General features: G+C 43.1%; 1 protein-coding gene across 1 annotated transcript; it reads right to left on the reverse strand.

Moving 5' to 3' along the window:
- Window positions 1-6: 6 nt before the first annotated feature.
- Window positions 7-22,262, reverse strand: LOC102372613 (butyrophilin subfamily 1 member A1-like). Its single transcript, XM_006037787.3, has 10 exons — window positions 22,042-22,262; window positions 20,013-20,134; window positions 18,917-19,264; window positions 16,990-17,271; window positions 14,307-14,411; window positions 12,814-12,834; window positions 10,651-10,671; window positions 6,769-6,789; window positions 5,752-5,778; window positions 7-1,458 (listed from the first exon to the last, which is right to left on the reverse strand). The coding sequence occupies exons 2-10, from the start codon at window positions 20,107-20,109 to the stop codon at window positions 938-940; spliced, it is 1,443 nt and encodes a 480-aa protein (XP_006037849.1). The 5' UTR covers window positions 20,110-20,134; window positions 22,042-22,262; the 3' UTR covers window positions 7-937.
- Between the last annotated feature and the right edge of the window lie 1,702 nt (window positions 22,263-23,964).

The raw sequence follows: 23,964 nt of genomic DNA on the forward strand, positions 1-23,964 counted from the left end.
TGTACAGGGAGAAAGGAAGAGGTTACGACACACCAAAACCAGAGCTGCCTGGCCCAAGTGAGTGAATATATATCAAACAGAAGGAGCTGAATAGCCTTGATGATCCTTCAGGTGGGCTTGGTAAACAACCTTTGGAGGTAAAACCCAGAAGGCATCAAAGGAAGCAGAGTGAGATAAGCTTAACAAGATGAATGGAGTAGACTGAATACAAGGGTGTCAACCTTAAACCTGTGCAAACTGGCAAAGAAGGAGCTGAGCTAATTTTGGAGTCCTCGGAGTTGTGTAGGCTTGCCTGGAGGGACTACTTAACCCTTTACAAGGGGCAAGAACATCTTGCTGTGTGACTTTTGCCTTTATGAAAGAGGAGCTGTCTGCTTTGCTGCTTGGGACTTTGGGATGCATATCTTCTCCTTTTGAAGAAGTAAAGTCCCTCTCCTGGGAAATTAGTAGGAATGTTCAACCCTGATGCAGGGTCATGGGTAACCAGGCAGGATCAGGGAACAAACAACCAGGTTCTCAGAGTCAGAAGGAGATGGGACCCACCTTACTCCAGAATTCACACCTGGACTTTACTCAGACTGTACTTCAGGAGCTACTCAGACCAGACGATGCTGAGGGTCCCAAGCAAGTGCTTCCCTCTCCCCTGCTCCTGGGGGAATCCACAACATGCCTCTTTGGGTTCTCATCAATCAGTCTCTGATCCAGAATCCCCCTGGGACACTGGGGATGTGACAGATAGGTTGGTAGGTCAGAGTTTCTATCTCAGGTGCTTCCTGGTGTCTAGTCCAGAAACCTACCACTGCACCTCCAAGGCTATGCTGTAGAAAGTCTTCAAGAAGTGTGGAATTCTCCAGGGTCACAAAGATGACTGAGTAGCAGCTAGAGCGGCCAGTTAAGACAGCCTCTCTGCTACATTGATTTCCCACTGGCTTGCTTCTCAGTACCGCAGCCTCAAGTCAGGTCCCCTATCCCAAATTCGAATCCAAGGGCAGAGTCTCTCCCCAGCAAATGAAGCCACAGAGAAGATGAAGATTGAGGATTCAATATCAGCATCAAAAAATTCCACCCTCCCCTCTTCATAGTTCAAATAGACCCCAACCCTCCTGAGGATCTGGCTCAGGGACAATGGGGTGCGATCAGGGGCAGTGAGAGCCCGGTACCTACCTCCCAACTGCACCACAGCCCAAATCCCCACCTGAGGGTTAGGGCTGACCTCTCCTTTCCTCTGCACAGACTCTCTGGCAACTCCCACAGCCCAGGCTCCCCCCTCCCCAACCTCCACCTCCCAGTAATGTCTTCCCGAGGCGAACCGCTCGAGGCCCAGCACACAGAGCTGAAAGTCAAATCTCCCAGGATTGTCAGGCAGATCCTGTCGTGTGTCTCCCCATCTCACACTTTTTTGATCCTTAGACAGGACAAGTTCAGGATGAGCCGTCTCTGGATCGAGAGTCAAATTTGCTGCAGTGGGGAAAAAGAGAGAGACATAGAGCATCAGATACAGAGTCCAGTGCTGAGGGACGATTTCATCTTGTGAGTGAAGATATCATCTCCAGCTCAAGGGTAAATCAAGGAGCCTGCTTCCTCCTGGATTTACCCAGCTGTGGATAGAAAGGAGCTCTGAGGTCTCAGTAGAGGCCAGGGTGGACTTACCCCCTGCAGCCAAAAGATGGGTCAGTGACAAAAATGCTGTACCGCAGCTGTAGCTAAAAATCATTCCCAACCTGCACCCACCTGTCCTCAGGGATGGACCTAAAAACTCTGGAGACTCAGGGGAGCCCCAGCAGTGTGTGTGACAGGGAGAACATGGACACAGCTCCATCTCCCTTTGCAGTTTCTAGTCTCCATCTTAAAATCTCATTATGTTCCACCTACTCCACTTTCACCACCTCATTCTTAGATTCTGGTGCACTCGTTCACCTAGAGACATCCCCAGTCCCAACAGGCCACAGCCAGAGGTTGGAAACTCAATAAAGAACATGGCCGAACAATTTTGTATGTCCCAGATTTCACTACTAAAAAGCAGATCCTTAGCTCTCTGGGGCCTCAAAGAAAGGAGCAGCCTAACTCCATGATAACGGGGAGTGAGAAAAATAGATACACACAATAGCAAGTGTTGCATGGATGTAAAATGGGAATAAAGTGTACGTGTGTGTATGTGTGTTTTGGGAGACCCAATGAATAAAGGGCTGAACAAGAAATACAACAAAACAACTGTAGCAAATGCGGGAAGAGAAACTTAATGAAAAGAAACAGGAGAAAGATATCATGGTAGTTAGAAGGAGAGAGAAAGAAACCACAGAAACTGCTGGAACCAAAACAGTTCTGCTGTTCTTCACACTCAGTCAGGATCCCTATGTGCAGAGGACTCTGCACTCACTATTTCTTAATGGAGCAAAGAGGACAAAGGAAAGAAATCCTGTAGGTCAAAGGAGACCACTGCTATGTCTGCTGGATCTGCCACTGAGAATCATGGATTGAAGGGAGAATCACATCTACCAAAAGGTCAGAGCTGATGAATGGAGGGAGACTTGCCAATTATTCCTTAGCTTCACTTAATGTGAGGGCATGCAAACATTGGAGAGAAGCAGTGACTAAAGAGTTTATTGTTCACTGGGTGTGTCCTTTTCTCATGATGGCAGTTCACGCTAAGCCACAAAATACAATTCTGCCCTATATCTGAGTTTACATAGTTGCAGAGCTATTTGGGTGTGCCGCATGTACCTAATAGTATCTGTATGAGGTGAACTTCTTCCTCCAAATAGCAGGAGGTGCTTGGCCACATGGGACCCCAGAAAAGCTTCTGAAAATTGCTACCAAGTAGCCTAGAGCTATTCTGGGCCCATTCGCAGCCTTTGACCGCTTCTCCTTCCCACATTCTCCAGACGTGTTGGAGTCCCTTTATAACTGCTCTGAGAAGTCTATGGGTCCCCAATAGGATGGGGACATCTAAATAGCATGGATTCCGTCCCGGGAGAGAATGGGGGGAAGGACCTCAGACAAAAAGGGAAAGTTATGAGAGGCAGGAGGGACAGGAGAGAGAAAAACAAACACATGGGGAAGATAAAACAAGAAAAAAAACACTTACCTTCAACAGGAGCCGCAACACAGCAGAAACAGAGGGAGAAGCCACGTGGCTCATTAGCCGTGTCTTTATTCAGCTGAGGCCAGACGGTGACATCACCAGTAATCACCGTCCAGCAGTAATAAAGCGGGCCAACGGAGGAGGAAGAGGGGAGGAGAAGATGAGGATAGACCCGGGGAGTGTGGGGACGCCAGGCCCCCTCCGGGATTCCCACTGGGAAGAGAGAGCTGTGAGCAAGGAGCCAGAGGAGGCTCCTGACACCAGCCACAGCAACAGCGGCTGGGAACAAACCGCCAGCCCCAGAGGCAAGCGGGAAGCAGCTCCACTAGTCTGCAAGGTTTTCAGCTGCAGGGGAAACAGTGGAGGACACGCAAGAATCATCACCACCGCAGGTGGGAGCATTGGGGGCTGGAGGGAGGAGAAGGAGCTCTACCCGGTGAGAGAGCCCTAGCAAAAGCAGCCAGAAGGACTGCAGAGAACTCAGGCATTGACCCCAAGTGTGGGAGAGAACCAGCAGGGAACAGTGAGGCACCCGGTTAGGGCCGCTCCAGGAAGAAGAGGAGCAGGATAGCCCAGGGCTTATAAAGGCAGGGGAAGGAGGGGAAGGGAGGACCTGAGCAGGAGGTCAGCCCCTAGCCAGACTGTAGAGAGCTCGGCACCCAGGATCTCTGATATTAGAGACCTGGGAGGGGAGTCATTTTTTGTTCTTTTTGTGTTTCTTTTGAGTTTCCCCATGCAAAGGGGTTGAGGGGTAGGAGGTTAAGCTAAAGTAAGAGAGACATGGCGAAATTCATAGGGCAGCATGCCAAGTCAAGGGTTCAGGGAAAAGCTCATCCTAGGAGAGTACAGACACCACAAGCAAGACCGGTGAACACAACCTAGGACAGAATAAATGACTCGGCCTCGGAAGCCGGTATCTGGGACAGGAGAAAAAACGGGAGGGTCCACGGTAGTAGAAGAAGAGGTACATGGTCATGAAGATGGGACAACTCATCGAGGTTGTGTGAGAACGGGGTGTAAGGGTGGCAGAGCCCTGCGTGACCACCAGGCCACCTGTGCCATAGAAGATCCCAGGGTAGTCATTCCCCCCCACTGGAAAACATTCAAGTCATGGCAGGCAAGATAGGGGAAAGTTTCCCACGGAGGAAACATCAGCACGGCATTTTTCGGGAGGCTGCAGGGCATACACCCCTCAGTGAGTGAGCCAAGGCAGCACGTGACCGATTACTCGAGACCCGGCGGTCACAGATTCATTGCAGGTAGATCCTGCCTAACTAACCTTGTTTCATTTTATGACCAGTCACAAAATGCTTAGATGCAGGAGTTGGGGTAGATGTCATCTACCTAGACTTTAAGAAGGCCTTTGAGACAGTATCTCATTCTGTTCCCATAAATAAACTGACAGGCTGTGATATAGATGATTACATGGTCAGGTGGGTGGCAAATTGGCTTCGGGGTTGCACCCAGAGAGTGTTGGTGGATGGGTTGGTATCAACCTGGAAAGATGTGGGCACTGGAGTCCCACAAGGCTTGGTCCTTGGTCTAGTGCTATTTAATGTTTTCATCAGTGACTTGGACAAGGGTGTGGAGAGCACCCTGTCCAAGTTCACAGCTGATACCAAATTATGGGGCAAAGTTAACACACCAGAGGGTAGGGAATGGATCCAGGCAGATCTGGACAGGTTGGAAAAATGGGCAGCATGAAATAGGATGTAGTTCAACAAGGACAAGGGCAAAGTGCTGCACCTGGGCAAAAAGAACAACCAACACTTGTCAGGCTAGGGGACAACCTTCTCAGCAGCACAGCAGCAGAAACAGATCTTGGAGTCATAGTTGACTCCAAGATGAACATGAGTCGTCAATGTGATGAAGTGATCAACAAAGCTAACCACACTTTATCATTCATTATCAGATGCATGACGAACAGGTCCAGGGAGGTGATCCTTCCCTTCTATGTGACACTGGCCAGGATGCAGTTGGAGTACTGTGTCCAGATTTGGGTGCCGCACTTCAAGAGGGATGCAGAGAATCTTGAGAGGGTTCAGAGACCATTCATATGGTCAGAGGCCTGTAGGCAAGGCCCTATGGGGAGAGACTGAGGGACCTAGATCTCTTCAGCCTTCACAAAAGAAGGAAGAGATGTGATCTTGTGACTGCCTATAAATTTATCAGGGGAGGGCAGACAGGAATAGGAGATGCTCTATTTACTAGAGAACGCCCTGGAGTAACTAGGAACAATGGCCACAAATTGACGGACAGCAGATTTAGGTTAGACGTCAGGAAGAACGTCACAGTGAGGGTTGTCAGAATCTGGAATGGGCTTCCAAGGGAGGTGGTGACCTCCCCTACCCTGGGGGTCTTCAAGAGGAGACTGGACAAGCACCTGGCTGGGGTCGTTAGACTCCAGTGCTCTTTCCTGCCCAGGACAGGGGGTCAGACTCAATAACCTACTGAGGTCCCTTCTGACCCTAACATCTATGAATATATGAATCTATAAAACCCTCAAAATAAAAAGTTTGGCCAAAGAACTCATATGTCCTTTCACTACAGTAAAAAACATGTTCATGGCTCAAACTTTCGTTTTAGAGTTAGAGTATATAAGAAAAATAAAGAGGCAATCTCAAGAAAAGGAGAGCTTTTAATATTGATTCAATACGATCTTTCATTACCTGGGTGGGCTGCAGTTCTTCTCCACCCTGAAACCAAATGGAGAAGCAGGGGTGACAAATCATCCAAATAAACAAAGAGAACTCAGATGAAAAGCAGCTGGCCAAGTTGAATCCAGGCAAGACCAAAATGATGCTGGACAGAAATGGGACAATATGTTGGAAAACTGGCTGAGATACAGGATCAGTAGAATGAAAGGACAGTACCACCTGCCTTCATCAACATGGTATAACACTTAAGTCTTGTTTAATCCCTCAACAACTTCCTGCAAGTACCATCTGTGTGTCAAGTTTGTTTGGTAAAAAAACACAGGAAATTGTCCTCACTAGTCACTCCTCAGCTCTAGGACTCCTTCCTCTTTACAACCTGTCAAAGTCCCAACTTGGACATTTTCTAGAAGTGAAATAAGTGAAGCCTTTTTATTAGGGCTGGCTTTTAGCAGGAGGAGTTAAGTTTTGAGGTCCTGTTTGGGAAGCTTATTTCATACAATCTATTTGAATATTGTCTGTTTTTATCATTTATATTTTTTTTATTATAAGTCACCCTGAGCCTTTTGGGGGCAGCATACAGATCTAATAAATAAATTATAAACCTCAGCCACCAAGCAATGTCTCTGTCCAAAGACTTCAGCTCACTACAAAACTCCACTCCCTCCTTCTGGATGAGGAACTACTTCAGTGATCCTTGCATTTGTTACCTCCAGGCTGGATGAATGTAATCCACTCTATTAGAACAGAATGAAAAGTATCTTTTCAGCACAGTGAGAATTAACCTTGCAGTGCTGAAGATTTCTGCTGCTAAGAATGAATGAACCCCTGTCCTACCACAACCAAAGGTTTTACTCGCAGCAGGGGAAGAGCTAGGGGCCCCATGAAATCTACTGGGGACATTTCTATTTTTATCAAGAATTTATGTGCAAGATGCTCAGATGGTACAGTGATGGGCAGCAGGATAAAATTATGATGTAGAGAGATTTAAGATCTTGGAAAAGGCAACAATAGAGAAAAGGAAACACTCACCAAGTTCTAGTTGGAGCTCGCCTAAGGAACACACAATGAGAAGGAAAAATGTATTAGGTAAGTGCTTTTCTCACAAGATGGAGAAACACCTCTGAATTTCCTCTCAGGCCTTTCTGCTAGTCTTGACCTGAAGTCTGAAAATCCTGAACTTTCTATATATGGAATTCACTGACTCCAATGGTTTCACTACTATTTCTTTGATCACTTGAGATTTCTCATGTGACGGTAGGAGTAAAAAATACTACAGCTGTGCGAAGCTTCGGTCCCTGATTCGATTTGGCGGAGATTCGGCCCAATTCGGTGGCCAAATCTCTGAATCCAAATTGCATCTGAGGACCCTTTTATCTCTTTGAATCGAATCAGAATCCTCCAAATCGGTTCGGAGAGATTCGGAAAGATTCAGATGTAGATACAGCTTTAAATGTTTTTTCTACATACCGCTAGGTAGCAGGTGGCTCACAAGTGCTGCGATGCTGGGGTGCATGGAGTGTCCCACAGAAGCGTGGAGGGCTCCCCAGTGCACTCGGCAGCAGACCCAGAACTGGCCCAGAAGTACTTCCTGTCCACTTCTGGGTGTGCTGGGGTGGGGAGCACACAGGGGGCCCCCTGCACCTCCCCTGGCTCACCGACTGGTGCTTCCTGGGTCTGGGGGGGTTACCCAGGGTCTGGGTCTGGGGGGACTTGAGGTTGGGGCACCCACTTGCTCCTTGGTAGACCCAGAAGTGGACCAGAAGTACTTCCAGTCCACTTCTGGGTTTGCTACGGAGCACGTGAATTCCCTTCTGAAGAGGATTGTTTGCTTTTAAACTGCTGCTGAACACTAGGTTGATGTTTCAGAGAACTATCTGAAATCTCTTTCTGAGTAATAATAGCTAATTTCATTGTGTATGTGCCTCTCAGGTTATTTTTTCATGCATGCATCACTTTTCTCTTATCAGCATTGAACTTCATCTTCCATTTTCTTGCAGAATCATTCAATTTTATGAGAGCCTTTTACACTTCTTCACAATCAGCTTTGGTCTTTACCATCCTGAATAATTTGCTGTCATCCACAAACTGTCTATCACATTATTCAATTCCCCATTTTCCAAATCATTTCTGATTATGTTAAACAGCACAGTCACCAGCACACACCCTTGAGAGACCCCCCAGCTTACCTCCCTCCATTGTAAGAATTGACCATTTAAACCTACTTTGTTTTCTGTCCTCTAGCCAGTTACTGATCCAGGAGTGGATTCCATTAACAGCCTTTGCTGAAAAGGTGTGTCAAAAGCTTTTTGAAAGTCCAGACACAATATATTAACTGAATCACCCCAATCCATATACTTGTTGGCACCAACAAACAACCGTAGTAAATTATTGAGGCATGTTCTCTGTTTATAAAAGACCCATTGGCTCTTCCCCAGAAAGTCTTGTTCTATATACTTGTCTATATGATAGACAAGTCTATTTTTTATTAAAGCTTCTACCAATTTCTCAGGAACAGAAGTTAGGTTCACTAGTCTGTTGTTCTGTTCCCCCTCCTTCTCCCCCCGGACCACTTTCTAAAGTATGGCACTATATTGCCTACCTTCTATACAGAGGCTGTTTTTAGCAGTAGGTTACATACTGAAGTCAGGCCATTTTGCATGAGACACTTAGCATGTGTTGAATGCACTTAAAACTGCACATTCAAGCAGCATGGCAGGGGCTAAGTGCACCTGTATTGTATTGTAGCAAAATTATCTCTTTTCCAGCAAGTAATATCTCCAGGTTATATTAAGTAACGTACGTTGAGCTAACATCGGACTCTCCATGGAGGTAACATTATCATTTGTGGCCCTAGGGCTGGGACCTACAATCTGTTGATCATGGGTCCCACTCCCAGGACTACATAGGAATCTGACTCCAATGGGTCCCAGGACTGAGATGGTCAATCATCTGATTTTTCAGTGCACTAATTGTCAACTGATTGTCAGTCTCAGCCCCCGCACTGAAACAACTATAGTACTTTCCTGGCACTGGGACTGCAAATCAACAGATAGTTTGTCTTAGCCTCTGCACCACACCAGTCTTGAACCAGTGGGATCCAGTAGCAGGGCAGCACCCTGTCCCATCCTCAGCTACCCATGCCAAAAGCAAAGACCCAACTGGGAAACTGTAACAAGCATTACCATGCAAGTGCTCAGAACATGTTCTAACCTTTGGTAATGTTTACTACACTCTACATAAAACACATGCTAAATGTCCTGCACAACAAGGCCCTCAATAAATCCACAGTTTCACATTTGAGCTCCTTCTGGACTCTTGTTTGAATATCACTCATACATGGTGATCTGTCGCTATTCAGTTTATCACTTTCTTCTATGACCTCCTCTACCGATGCCTCAATTTAAGTAATTTCTACTAATTTGCCCCCTAGAAGGAGTGTCTCTGTTATGAGAATGTCCTTAACATCTTCCAAGATGAAGACCAAAGCACTGAACTCTTTAAACATCTCTGCCATAACCTCATCTTCCATTAATTCTGCTTTTCCCTGATGTCCAGAGCAGGATGCCTGAATTTCTGGCAGGCATCCTGCTCTGACTGTACCTAAAAAAACCTTGTTGTTCTTATAAGTGATAGCTGTAGCACATTTCCCCACAATTTCTCTTTTTGCTTGCCTTATTACAGTTTTCATGTAGCTTGCCAGACTGTATGACCTTTCCTGTTTCCTTCACCCAAAGGAACTCCTTGAAGTATATTACACACACACACACACACACACACACACCCCCCTGAACCCCCAGCTGGAGTTTTCTGAGCAGTTGCTGAGCTAATACCAGTGGTGTTAATGACAGCCATCAGCATTTGTGGGGATTTTCTACTGAAAGAAAATAAATGACCTGATTAAAGTCAAGTGATCTAAGCATCTCCTTTCAGGCAGAACACAAAGAGCAAGCTACTTGTAACCAGAAATACCTAAAGCTACCATCTAAGGCACTGGGCCATATGATGAAGCTTAAGCATCTTCTACTATTAGAGCTGCATCCACATTGCAGGGGGTTTGCCAGTTTATCTACAAAGCCACTGGATATGAGTTTTTCACACCCTTAAGTAATAGCTTTGCCAGCAAAACTTTACAGTGTAAACTGAGCCTAACAGGAGTTCCTATAACTGAAAAATGAGAGGTTATGAAATTGGTTGCAGAGGTGCGTACATACACACAGGGTGCATGCGTGCATGTGGATGTGTGAATATGTTGTGTTGGAGGCAGGAGGCCAGGAAAAGCTTAGAGAGGAGGTTATGGTTTTGACTCTAAAAAGAAGCAAAGAAACAGAGCTTATGGGGCACTGATTTAGGAATTTCAGGAGAGTCAGATTTATTGATTTCTGACCAAGAAAATTACCTACTTTTTTTTATTTCTATGATGTTCAAAGAAACAAGACTTTGGGCACATTTTTCCCTTAAATAAATAAGATCCCACCAGGAATATATCTGCCTCCTACCACTGATTTCCTGTTTTAGGAGAAACAAATCCCCAGCGCTACAAATACAGAACACTACTTGGACGAAAGCATAAGCAGTGTGCAAAGTACATGAAGATGAGTACACTGCTTGGATGAAAGGAGAAGCCTTGTTAACAAGCTGGTATGGAGCTCTTTCTTGCTTTGTACAGGACTGAATCCTTCTGTTCTCCCAATTTGTGGTGTTTCCATTACTAGGAAAATATCCTCCCCACCCCCACCTGTGAAGATACAGCTACATAATATTTCCTTTTTGATTTCCTGTGACTTCTACACATCATTGTGAACAAATTTACAGATAGCTCATGTTCCTTTAATATAAATAATAATAGTGACAATTAAGAGCAATTGACTTCATTAAAAAGACTTATTAAAACAAAGTGTAAAAAGAACTTACTGATTTTTTGAAGATGCCTCCCTAAAACAATTATGTAAATAGAAACAAACACAGGTTATTTAGGAACAGATTATATCCATGCTGATTCAAAAGACTGTTTTCATTATAAGAATTCCTAATACCATGATGATAGACATTGCATTCGTTTTAACTAACCATGTGAATGCATTAGAGATGTCACAAAGAAATCGGCCTATTTTCAAGTTCTAAGGACCATGGGCAGATCCAGGTTTGTAGGGAGGGGAATGGGGCCGCACCTCCTCCGACTGTGTGGCACACGGTCAGTGAAGAGAGCTCCCTATGCGTGGGCGACACCACTGAAGGGGATGCGGCCACACACTTCTCACTACAATCCTGGATGCCGGCGAGCTCTCTGACTTCACCAGCATGTCAGCATGGGCTGGTCATTGTGAGTTCTGCATGTGCTCTGAGCTAGCAGGCTGGTCAGTGTGGGGTCTGGCCAGGGTCCCTCTTTTCCCCTGCTGCTGAATCCAGAGTCTGGGGAGAGAGAAGGGAAAGGAAGAGCCAATAGCAGTGGCACTCCATCCCTGGACTCCAAAGCTGTATGAACGAAGGGGCTTTGACAAGATGCCCTGATGACCAGCTGGTGAGTGTAGTGCTCAAGGCACATGTAGAGCTCCACAGGAGCTGCAATGACCTGCTGGTGAGCTCAGAAAACTCACTGTTCACGCAGCGCACAGCCAAAGAAGGATGCAACTGCGCCACTGCAACTACCTTGGAAGTGCCTCTGCTTGCAAGTAATCCTACCGTAAATCTCCTACATACTGGGAACATCTACATACTCATTATAGATTCATAGACATTAGGGGCTGGAAGGGACCTCGTGAGATCATCGAGTCCAGCCCCTGCACCATAGGCAGGAAGTCAGCTGCGATCAAGTGATCCCAGCAAGAAAAATATTCAGACATTTTTTAAGAGTCCAAAATAGGTGCTTGCAGCACCTCTACAGGAACTCTGTTCCAGACCCTGGACACTCACAACATAAAAAAAAATTTTCTTATGTCTAGTCTAAATCGGCCTTCTTGGAGTTTATGGCGGTTAGACCTTGTCATCCCTTGGGGAGCTCTGGTGAACAGCTGTTCTCCCAGGTCCTGATGTACCCCTCTTATATAATTGTAGGCTGCTATCAAGGCTCCCCTGAGCCTTCTCCTTTCCACTTTTAATGCACTTTTGCTAGTTCACATTAAATTTGGTACCTCTAATGTGAGGTACCTTATGTGCAGTAGTGAAAGTGTACACTTTTTTAGCGATGCTTAATGCACAGTAGGCTATTTTTTACTGCTTATTAGCATATTTGTAGTTACTGATGTGACACTCTAATGCACAGTAAAATAGGCTACTGAGCATTAAAGAATGCATGTAGACATATCCACTCACTAGCTTTGCTGGGAGTTGGATGCATGGAAAAATATAATTTGAGGTTATAAAATTACCAACATGATTCTTCAAGCAATGTGATTTATGATCCCACAAATATTGCAGCCAAAGGCAAAAGACTTTAGTGGACCAGGGTCAGAGCCTTACTCTTTGTTTCCTGAACCCCCCCTCCTCCCCCCCCCCAAAAACCAACAAACAAACAAACTTGTCTTCTCAAATAAAAAGTACCAAATGCTCCCTGTACAAGGAGACAAATTTAAGCAAAGGGTAAAAGGAAGAAGAACGTCTTAGCAATATCTGTATCATGTTTACTTACAAATGAAGTAACAGAATATGAGCTATTAGAAAGCGGGGGTTGTTTGCTTTTTTTTCCTTTTGTTTCCCTTTGGTTATACATTTCAAAGATTTTAATCTTTATAGATGAGATTTACCACTGGTACAAGGGGCTGTGAATAGATGTTGTACAACTGAAGAAACTAGCAAGGTTCATGTTTTTAACACAATTTTTTTTTCTTCTCATATATGTTACATTTCTATGCATTGCCAGTACTAAAGTCAAAGCAGTGAGATTCTGTTGCTATGTCCTTTCTACATGAAGGCTATGTTTTTAATTGCTTATACATTTTTCATCTTAAGCTTTGATACAAAATTTTTACATAGAGTCATACCTGAAAAATCCTGATAATAAAATTAAACAAGCATGTATACAAGAATCTGCTGTTGTACAACCATTTTATTTATTGGAGGAAGAGTAATGACACTTACCAATGTCTTTATGAAGTTTATCTAAACAAATAGAAAAGCATATCAATTAGTATTAGGAAGTGCATTAGGTTATAACAATTAAATGACAGAATTCTCATGGAACAAAGTCACCTATGGTTTGGTGGCTTGATGTGTATATAAATTGTGCATAATTAATGCAACTTTGACAGGTTTCATGCTATTTGCATAAAGACAAAACACTCCAGTGTTTAGTTAATGGGAAAAACCCAAATCATTCCCCATAAAATGAATCTAAACTATCACCTGCATGAGTATCCAACTTTGTACAAGAGACTTACTGGCCAGTTGCAAGAAAAGGACACTCAACCAATTTACAGTGTCCACTGTAACCCAATAGTCTCTGTCCAGCCCAACCTACCTATTCTCAGTTATGGAGAGGGACTACTGGAGTATGCAATATCATATTTTCCAGCATTTTAGCCAGCATGAGACAGAAGCAATCAGTGCTTTGTACAAGACAGATGAACTTTAGACTTCTTTGGAATATGATGTAGACAGGATGTGGACAGATAAAAAAGGGATCCAAGTATCAAGTGATATCGGAATAAACGATCCAATTTAATGATTACATCTGTCCATTCCTTTAGCAGTAAAAATGGAATCAGGCCACTTAAACTTTGCTTCTGTTTTATTTTTCTTTAAGTTTACAGAAGTTTAATTCACTTATCCTGGAATAGAAGAAGACAGATGTAACAGGTAAATATGATGCATATGACCCTGCAGCAAGCCCCTCTTCTTTTTAAATGGCTCTAAGTGACATCTGTTTACCAGTGTGAAGGAGTCTGTAATAGCAACCAGATTCCTTGTCTAGGTCTCTGAAGGGTTTGCACTCTACTTGCTAGCACCAGTGCATTTTCACTGCTAACAGAGGTGACCTGAGCAGGGTGCAAGACCCAGGGTAAATCAGCCCATGTGGGGCCCTGCTCTGATCCTGGACCTGAAGAAGTTGACACCACCAGTGGCGGTAGCAGCAGTGGGGGGGGGGGGGAGGGCCCCCCGCCACTCTGCTCAGCTCCACAGGGCCCCCCAAAGTTTGGGGCCTGGGGCCCAGGGTCCAGGGCAGTGACCCTGATTTGCCCCCCCCTCCCCCCTCCAGGGACGGTCCTGACTGCTAATGTCACCCATGCCAGCTGAACAAAATTAACACTTGGGGCCTAGGGCCCAGGGTCCAGGGCGGTGACCCTGATTTGCCCCCCCTCCCCCCTCCAGGGACGGTCCTGACTGCTAATGTCACCCATGCCAGCTGAACAAAATTAACACAGGTCTGTTCACACATGCTACAATGACATCTTCATTTTGCTGTGTGAGCTTGCCCTTAGGATCGCGTTCCTTACCTGGGCTGTTTTTGCAGCAGAACACCACCATGGTTCCCCATGCTTAGACTGATGAAAAATCCCATTTTTACCCTTTTTTGATTTAGTAGATGAGACAGCTCTTGTCAAATAAAATATTTCCCTCCCCTTGATATTTACCTCTCATTCTGAAGAGACAAACTGCCAGGACCAAGAAACCAAACAAAACCACAAGGTTTCCACACAGCACCACCATCCAGGGATTCACCCTGGGGAAAAAGGGATCTGAAAAGCAAAATGGCACAGTCTCACATTCATCTGCAATAATGAGAAACATTAAATGTGTTTATTCCATAGATATATGTACATAGTCCTCAGCAGGATTAGTCTGAGAGAAGGGTGTCAGTAGGACCCCCTCAGCGCTCTGATCTAAAGAAGGACTCCGACCATCAGACTTTTGACATGGATTAGCTGGTTCCAAACATACCAGCACTTACCTTTTCTTTGGATTAAACCAGCAAGGCTGAGAGGGGGAACACTGGTATGTGGGTAGTTCAGTGTCTCCATATACACTGCCCAGGCTTTTGGGTCCTGGAGAGGTCAGTCCAGCTTCGCTTTATATTTCAAGTGAGGATTATGTTCAGCGAGCTGATGTCTCAGTCTGCACAATTGTATTCTCTTGTGAGAGACGGATGTCTGTCTACTACTGTCAGTGAGTAAATAGGTCAGGTTTGATTCAGTGCTCTTCACAGCACCATACACATCAGAGCCATGTTCTCAGATTCTGCAATGGGATTGATTTCAGTGGGCTTATACCAGCAAAGAATTTGCCTCTCGGTGCTCAGCAATATTCAAAAAAGTCAGAAAAAGCATTGTGTTGCTTTGAAAATCCATTCTCCCAAATATTTAATCTCGCCTTAACATGTATACAGCACCTGTTATTCTTTATTTGCAGTTCTCTTGTTTTATGATGTTTAAATTACTGCATCACTGCGGGATTTTCACAACTGCCTAAGACCTCCTCCACATAGAGAACTAGAGAGTACTGTAGAACCCTTGAGGGAGGATTGGCTACAACTGGAGAATGGATAAGGATTTATCCCTGCACTCCACAGTACTGGCCATTTGAAACTGTCCAAAGAGAGCCCCAGCCCCAAAGAGGTCCCAGGTTAGGCCCAAGACTGGTCCAATGACAGCAGACCCAGCGCTGTGTGCGCCACCCTCATCAAACTTTTGTTAGCCTTGGAAACTAAGTGGCACTTAGTTGTCTAGTGGGAAAATAAGATATGGCCCTTAATCTGTGAAGGAGAGAAATATGGCTTCTCATCCTTGCTTCCTAGATCATTTATACATTTTACATTAGTTGGTTTTTGATACCTCTGTCTGCAAGGACTCCAGTCCAGGGGGTCTCTGCCCACAAGAGAATATGCTTGTCACTGGAGCAGACTCACATTCAACCTTACTTAATATCAAGATCCCATGACTTTCCCATTCCTCACTGCACAGGAGGGGTGGAGGATGCTTCAGCTTGAAGGGCAGAGATGCACCCATGAGACCATTCCATAGCCTGATGTTTAAGGCAGGTTTCTGGGAGGTGGGAACTGTGGGTTTGAATTCCCTCAGACAGGACACAGCCTACAATCCAGGTAGGTCAGCACTGTAACCAGTAGGCTTGTATTTTAATGGTGCAGATATGTTGCTTTTGTCATTGTAGAATTCAACACAAAGTATAAGCTATGCATAAACTGAGGGTGTTTAACAGATTAAGTCCTTCTTGGGGTTTAGGAAAAAAAAAATTAGGAGCTTCTTGAGCTCTAATCTAGATTGCAGTAGAGTCTAGATACCTGGATCATCTCTGAATTCCTGTGATAGAAGTACCTAGAAACTATGTAGTCCAAAATGGGGTGTCTAACATGTTTCTTGAGTGCCAAAGCAGTACCAATCTAGATTGCACTTTGAAATTTAGGAACTAAAATTCCAGCTAAGTACCATGTTGCTGAGACTTCCTATGCCTGAAGAAGGCTGATTGCACTCAAAAGCTTGCTAAAAACTTTTTTCCAACTACTTAGTTGGTCTAATAAAAGGTATCACATATAACCAAAGAACCTCGCCAGCTAAGTACCATTTATTCACCTATATAACCCATCAAGGTATAGCTGTTAGGCTGCATTTCATGCAACAAAAAATTAACACTGCTTTTAAAAACCTGAAAAGACTTAAGCTTTACACAAATTATAGTACAATAATTGGCACACTCAAAAATCTCACTACAAATAATCTTAAGGCCATGGAAACATGCTGGCCTGGTGGTTTGAGTGGGTAGCCCTCCAGAGATTCTTTTTCTGCATTTTCTTGTGTTTGTGTGTTAAGATACAACCGTAGAAAATTCAGGTTCACATGAAACTCAATAGTTTGATAGCCTCAAAACTCACAGTTAAGATAGCTGAAATGACTGAATTCTGGGAAGAGGCACAGATCACCTGTAGTCGCTTCAAAAGGAGAGGACTACATAGCAGCTGTTTTGCTGTAACTGTTACCTGTGCAAGATCCAAGAAGCAGATGAAGCAGAGTTGGAGTTAGAGCCATTTTGTTGTGCTTATATCACTACCAGCTCACACACACAAACCAGCAAAATAGTTGCTCAACGGGCCAGAGCAGCAGTTCCCCCTCCCCTTCTATAGCCACTGCAAGTGCAGATTTATAGATATTGTCAGATCAAAGATAACAGCGACCCATCATCCCTCTTTCTGTGTAGAGTATCAAAACATATAGATAAATACTTCTGGTTTTGTTTTGTTTTGACTGTGCTTTGGTTTATATTTCACTTTGTTTTAGTGGCCTGTGGGATTCGAATGCAACTAACCTGATATATAAATGGCTGATTCCTTCTCTTGATTGAGGAAGTTGTTTTTGATCCAACAGGACAAGTTCTGCTTTGAATGTTGTTGTATAACAATGGCATTTTGAGTTTCAAACAGGCCATCCTCCTTTTGGGATTTTGTTTCAGAAAGTGATGGTAAATGTTGCCCAATGGTATTCCTCCACAGTACTTCGGGCTCTGGGTACCACCCAGCTGATTGACAAGTCATACGGATCCCTCCATCCTGGTAGTCCTCGACAGAAATGAGAGGTACAGAGCCTAAACCTAGAAGAAAAATAGGTATGTTTCTGTAAATCCATGAACCAGTTTTCTAAAGCCTGTGGGATGGACTCTTCTTCGGACTCAAAAGCGTTTATTTATGCAAGATGCCCCTAAGGGCTAAATCCACAAAGGGGCTTAGTCATTGCAGTATCTAATTTTCATGCACCCACCCACATAATGGGATACACATCCCTCACTTAGTTACTCTCAATATCAAGATTCAGGTCATTCTGGGGATGGGCAGATCTAGGATTTTGACAAGAGGGATGAAGATCATGTGGTGCATCATCACATAACACAACACACGATTTTCTCCAGTTAAAGAGAAACTGGAAGATTTACTAATATGGTAGGGGGCCGGTACTATATTACTCAGTTTAAGATCAAAACAAAACCCAATGCAACATTATTTGGGTGTTCAATAATTTGCTAGGTTATATATTATATTTTAAAAATACAACAAATTAGAATACATTGTCAAAAGATATTGTTTTATTAGCCCTCTAGTCGTTATGGTTAAATGTATATCTCTTATTCAGATTCATAAAACAAAGTCTGGCTTTCCTGAGAATCTTGACAGTGCATCCAACACTTCATGGTTAGTCATTTCCCCAATCCATTTTGTGGATCTAGCTATATCTATTTAAGGAATGAATAGAGAGAATGAATGGAGTCTGTCTCTAAATTCCCAGTACTCACAGACAGAAGAAAATCTGTGTATGTAAAGTAAAACAATTTCATGGATTCAGCAAAGAAACTTTTCTGTTTTATTATAAGCAACTGAGAACTAAGCACTTTTGAAGATTTAGCCAAACCATTTAAGAAATTAAATAAGAGTCATGATCATTAGAAAACATGCTAGTTAATACAATGGATGTATTTGTGCTTTTTTTTCTAAATTGGAATAGATAAATAAGAAGGGATCTCATGGATAACCAGAATTTGTGTTGTTCAAAAATCATTTAGGGGAAGAGTTGGATTTGAACAAGTACAGACTGTCATTAGAAAGATAAATGCTTTTGGAAATTGTGCTTTTATAAGAGAAATGAATTCCCAAGATATTGTAAATTGGATAACAAATATTACCAATAACAGTAGGGTCCACATACTCCTTGATGTTGCTATTTTAGATTTACTTTAAGTCAGTAATAAGGATATTATAGAGACTTTCATTAAGGAAAGTTACCTTATATCAAAGGATCAGGAGTTAGGGTAACTGTGTTTGAATTAAAAGGAGGAATGAGCAAGAGTAAATCCTAAAGCAATCAGACCACTATATTTGAATTTAAACAGCACTGATCACAACAAACACTAATGTACCAATCAAGAGTCTACAAAATATTTGCAATCGCATAGATATGAGTGCACGGCAGCTGGATCCCACGTTTATCAAAGTGCCCTTTTCTTTCTCATGAAACACCATTTCTGTGCCCTTCTATGTCCATCAGGAACTTCTCTGAAGCAAGGAAGTCCCCTGGGCATTCTGGGAATTTATGAACTAAAATGCTGAGAAAATTTGGAGTATTTTTTATAAAGTGTGAGGACAATTACTGATTAAAATGTGTACATTGGATTATTTTTAAATAATTCACATACAAGAAAAAAGTATATAGAACATACAAAGATAATACAGACACAAGCCACTGACCTGCTACCTTCAGTTCCAATATGGCTTCTTCATAATCAGCTTCATCTTGAACAAAACAGTGGTATTTCCCTTCATCAGAGAATCTGACATTGAAAATCCTCAAGGAAACATTTCCCTCCACTACTTCATCTTTCAGAAGTGTCGTCCTTCCCTGATATTCTGGAACCTGCGTGCTATTGTGGTCTTTCCCATCCTGGTACAGATGCACATATTTATCAAACTCGAACTGGAACCACCTCACCTGCATGTTCTTAGCATTCCTCTTGGGGGACAGCTGACATGGTAAGAGAATGTCCTGTCCTACAATGGCTGTGAGTGGCCAGTCAGGTCCAATGACTCTAAACTGAGCTGTGAAATGTAAATAAAACAAAAGATAAATAAGCTCAGAGGGAAATTGTTTCCCAAAAAAATGACCACAAGGCAGAAAACAAGGAAAAAATATTTCTTTCTAAATTATAGAAAAAAGTCAAGTTTTGGTTTTGTTTTGGTTTTTTTCCCAGGGGGGAAGGAGGGGCGTTGGATATCTTTATTGGACCAACTAGGAAAGATGTTGGACAAGGTTTCAGGTACAAAGTGAACAGCACTCTCACCCTAGCAAAGCTGTCAGCAACTGAAAATAATCCAATGATGGAAAGGGTCAGGAAATCCTAAATTAACAGCTCCATGATTCTTAATTCTGTTCATGGAGCTCTCCAGTACATTTGAATGAGTAGGGTGTCCTATGTATGTGCAATGTAAATTAACAGCTCCATGATTCTTAAGTCTGTTCATGGAGCTCTCCAGTACATGTGAATGAGTAGGGTGTCCTATGTATGTGCAATTTATGTTTCACCTCAATCAAACATCAGCATTTTCATTGTAATTTTTTTACTGTTCCAACCTCTATAAACACAATGAATATTTGACTTCACATCCCAGTCTGTGATGGAATTTCCAATGGGAGACGCAAAAAGAAAGGGGGACTTTGTAGAACTTGTGGCTGGGTTTTTTTTTTCAGATTTATATAAAAAACAAGAACCACTACAATTTATAAATCAAATGACTAAATAACCCCTAAGCAGCAGCAGAAAACACACTGAAGTCATGAAGTCCCTACCTGATTTCACCCAGCATTTGTTAAAACTAATGCAGAAAATGATCAGAACAAAAAGAGTGACACAAATGTTGAAGATTCGGCACAATAAGGAAACCATCTTCTTTTTTCATTGAAATTTGAATCTGAAAGCCCAAGAAACAGAAGACAAAGTATTAGTCTGGTGAACATAAATCAGTGATTATCACAGCTGGCTATTGGAGTTAAATAGCTGTAGAGAGCAGCACACAGCACATGCAATACAAAAAAAAAAGGATTAAAATGCTCTATTGAGCAAACTCACAAGGTTATAGAACTGGAGCAGTCAGTAAAACTGAGATTGCATTTTATGCCTGTAATTACCCCCTCCCATCCTACCTTACCGCTCATAGATAAAAAAATGTGTATTAGATCTGTGGTGAAAGTGATCTTTTTAGGTTTCCACCCTATTTGGGACTGAATTAGATCCATGTGCAAATCTAAATGCATAATATTGTTCTCTGCTTTGAAGGATAACAGAAAGATAGAGAGAAAAATGACATGACAACCATCCAAGCAACAAAATCACTCCTTAACCACTGTCCTCCTTAACCACTGATACAAGACATGCATAAGTGGATGCAAAAATGTGATTAATATGGATCTGTACACATGAAAGTGTTTTTTGTAATGGATTTCTGAAATATCAGATTAAAATGTCAGAGCAGAACAGTTTCAAAACCCTACCGTGGGGGTGTCTCCTTCAGTCGAGTGCCCGTATTTCAACAATTTGGAAATGCCTTGTTCTGATCCCTTCTTACCGAGTTTGCTCAGCTTAGGGTTCCCTGCGGTACGTTCTGACTCTTATCTGCCACGCCTTGATTTTTTACTGATGTTATTAGTCAGATGTTGCTTGCTCTCTACCGCAATCTGTTACCAGCAACCCACATAAGGATTTCTTCTGGGGCTCCAACCACCCCAAAGTCTTGAAAGCAAAACTTGTGTCACATATACGTGTTAAGCCACAGCAGGGTCAAAACTGCAGATATGCTAGCTCCTGCTGAGGCCACAAAGCCTGCTAAGTTTCAAGGAGATAGGTGCGGGGGGTTGGGGGAAACTGCACCCCAAAGTCTTGAAAGCAAAACTCATGTCAGTGCAGTTTCCCTAAACTCCCTGCACCTATCTCCTTGAAACTTGGCAGGCTTCATGCACTCAGAAGGGGCTAGCATTGGCAGGCGTCATGCCCTCAGAAGGGGCTACCATTCCTGCAAGTTTAACCCAAATCAGGCCAAAAATGACAAAGTTATAGGCTGTTTCAACCTTCCCCATTATAGTCTACGAGTGAAACGTCAAAACAGCGTTGAAACATTTCGACTTGCCCCATTTTGTTTTGAGGCTGTTTCAACGGTATCTGTTCCATCTTGATTTTTCTATTTCGACCTCAAAATGGGTCAAAACAGCATCAAAACAAAACTGGCGGCAAAATTTCGCACAGCCCTAGTAGCTAGCTATACCTATAAAAATTAGGCTTACACCTCACGCTTCACTACTTAAACATTTGCTTAATTCATGTTATCTCACACAGAATGAAAACATGGAATTTTTAGTTTTGATTCAAGATTTTTGTTTTCATTTTACTTTCCAGGATAAGAGTAAAAAAAAATATTTAACTTTACAGTCAAAACTAGAAAAATGCAGTGACAAATGGCAACACACACACACACACACTGTTTTTGGCAGCTTAGTTAAGAGCTACAGTATTTGTTTCTTCCTGTATTTTAAATCAAAGAAGTTATTCTGTTATAAATCTTCCTTTGACTTAACAACTGAAAGAAAGATAGGGCCCAGTGTTTTTTAATAAAGTACAATATAATTAAATTCAATATGCTGTAAATATCTGGTCTTACTTTGCTATGCATATTTGCTGAAATGTATTTTGAATGTACATATAATGTGGATAAAATAATGATTGCAGGATTACTTACTCTTTGTATTAGTAGATGCAAAGTCAAAAAGCAGTCTCTAATAGGGTTTAGGTAGTTAAAAGGTGATCATGCAGTCACAGTTCACTTACCTAATTGGTGCCTTACGGAAGTCTCACTATTTCTAAGGTGTGATCAGCCTCTATCATCAGGTTTGCTAAGTTAGCTATTTGAAATATAAACTCTTTCATCTATCAAATTGAGCAGCTAAATCTTGCTATAAAACAGCCACAGGGTTTGATCCTGGACTTTCCCTAAAGAATTTTAAATAATTCTCTTTGTCTTCCTTACTGCTAAATATGTCTTGCTCTTCCAGCTCTTGCCAAATTAGAAATTGAAAGCAACAAGAGGAGGAAATTTGGCACAATTTCAAACCTTGTCATGTGGGTAGAGAAGTGACTCTCTTAAAGAAACAGCATTTGTGATATGCTGAAAGAGTCAGCACTAGCAGATTGAAATATTCAGGTTTCGCAAATTACTTAAATATAGTGATGATTTTGAAAAGACTCATCTTGCCTTTTTCCTAAATAATAGTAAATCAGAGACATAATGATTACAGTGTTTACCATATGATCTCCTTCAGATTAACCTCCCCACCCCTTCCATTAGATCACTGGAAATAGTAATACTTTTGTATTACCAAAGTGGAGTTTAACCATTTCTTTATTGCTATGGCATCTGACGATAAAAGCCCAGATCATCTGTCTCGAGGAGTCTTTAAGTACATCTATGTGAGGTATCCCAGGTCCTCAATTACTCAAAGAGCAGGATTTTTTTCTCATGCTAATACAAATATAATTGCTTCTGGTATCTGAATCGACTCATTTAGTGCTCATGATGTAAACTATACACTGTGCTGCACTGGACTGCACAGATGTAACCACAAATCTATGACTTAGAGAGATTGGAGAAGGAAAGACTTTTGGGGGATATTTTTTATTGGAACAATTTATAGTTGGGAGAAGTATTAGCCAAACATCACCCTTCCTCAGGTCTGCAGACTGGGATGCCGTGTGCCAGGCAGCCATGTCCTCTAGGCTTTTGGAAGGGGTTGGAGGCAGTCCAGGAAATCACACCCTCCCCACCACTTCCCGATCCCTAGCCAGTTGGTGGAATTAAGCCAGCGGTTCTCAACCAGGGTGCGCAGGCACCATGGGGTGCTGTGTGATCCTTTAAAGGGTGATGCAGATAGTGTGAGGAGATACATGAGGTGTAAAGACCTCAGCAGATAAGGACAGGCTTAGGCTCTCCCTGCCTGGCTATACCTCCATCCTCTCTGCCAGCCCCTCCAGGAGGAGGTAAGCACGACGAAAAATAAATTAGTTTTTTAAAATGAGTGCTGCTCAATTCATAAAAAGTTATGGAGGGGACAACGGCTGCCCTGAGCCTAAAAAGGTTGAGAACCACTGGATTTGACACTGACTCATTCCCCAACTTCCATGTCCATTCTGTCAGGGACTCTGATCAAGCAGGACAGCCTGATCCAAGTACCACAGCAGCCACACCTGCAGTAAGCCTCAGCTAATGAACTCTGCACCCATTTAGGAACCATGAGCATCCTGCTTGGCTGCTGGGACCACTGCCTATCCATTTAGCACCAGCTGGGACCCTAGGTTTGCAGGCCGGTTAACAGATCTGCTGTGGCAAACCTCCTGGTTCCTGACCCTGGTTTTGGTTTACTTCTGGGCTTTGACTTTCCTTGTGGATCTGCTTCTTGGCTTGTGACGCTGGTTTAGCTCTACTTTGGGACTTCACCCTGTGGATCAGCCCTCAGATTGGTACTTGGCATCTGATCCCTGGATCCTGACCCTGGACTGTGGATTCTGACCCTAGATTTCCCAGTGGTTTGGGTAATATGGCTCCTATCCACTGATCTAGGCTCAGGCCACAGTTTTCTCTTAATGGTCTAACCATTAGGTCAGGCTGCCTGTGCCTCAGTCCCTTACACATTGTCAGTCTCTGTTCTGCTCTGAGAATTGGTACCACCCTGGAGCCCACCCATTTCTGACTCTTTC

This window comes from Alligator sinensis, unplaced genomic scaffold (genome assembly GCF_000455745.1).
Source record: "Alligator sinensis unplaced genomic scaffold, ASM45574v1 scaffold779_1, whole genome shotgun sequence".
In the NCBI taxonomy this organism is placed as follows: domain Eukaryota; kingdom Metazoa; phylum Chordata; order Crocodylia; family Alligatoridae; genus Alligator; species Alligator sinensis.

What these genes read in the sequence shown, in the direction of transcription:
- LOC102372613 (XM_006037787.3), bottom strand. Translation starts at nt 20,109, where the DNA reads ATGGTTTCCTTATTGTGCCGAATCTTCAACATTTGTGTCACTCTTTTT. An exon ending in ATTGGAACTGAAGGTAGCAG is followed by an intron (nt 17,272 to 18,916) that starts GTCAGTGGCTTG and finishes TTTTTCTTCTAG; the next exon opens with GTTTAGGCTCTGTACCTCTC. An exon ending in TAAACTTCATAAAGACATTG is followed by an intron (nt 10,672 to 12,813) that starts GTAAGTGTCATT and finishes TAATTGTTTTAG; the next exon opens with GGAGGCATCTTCAAAAAATC.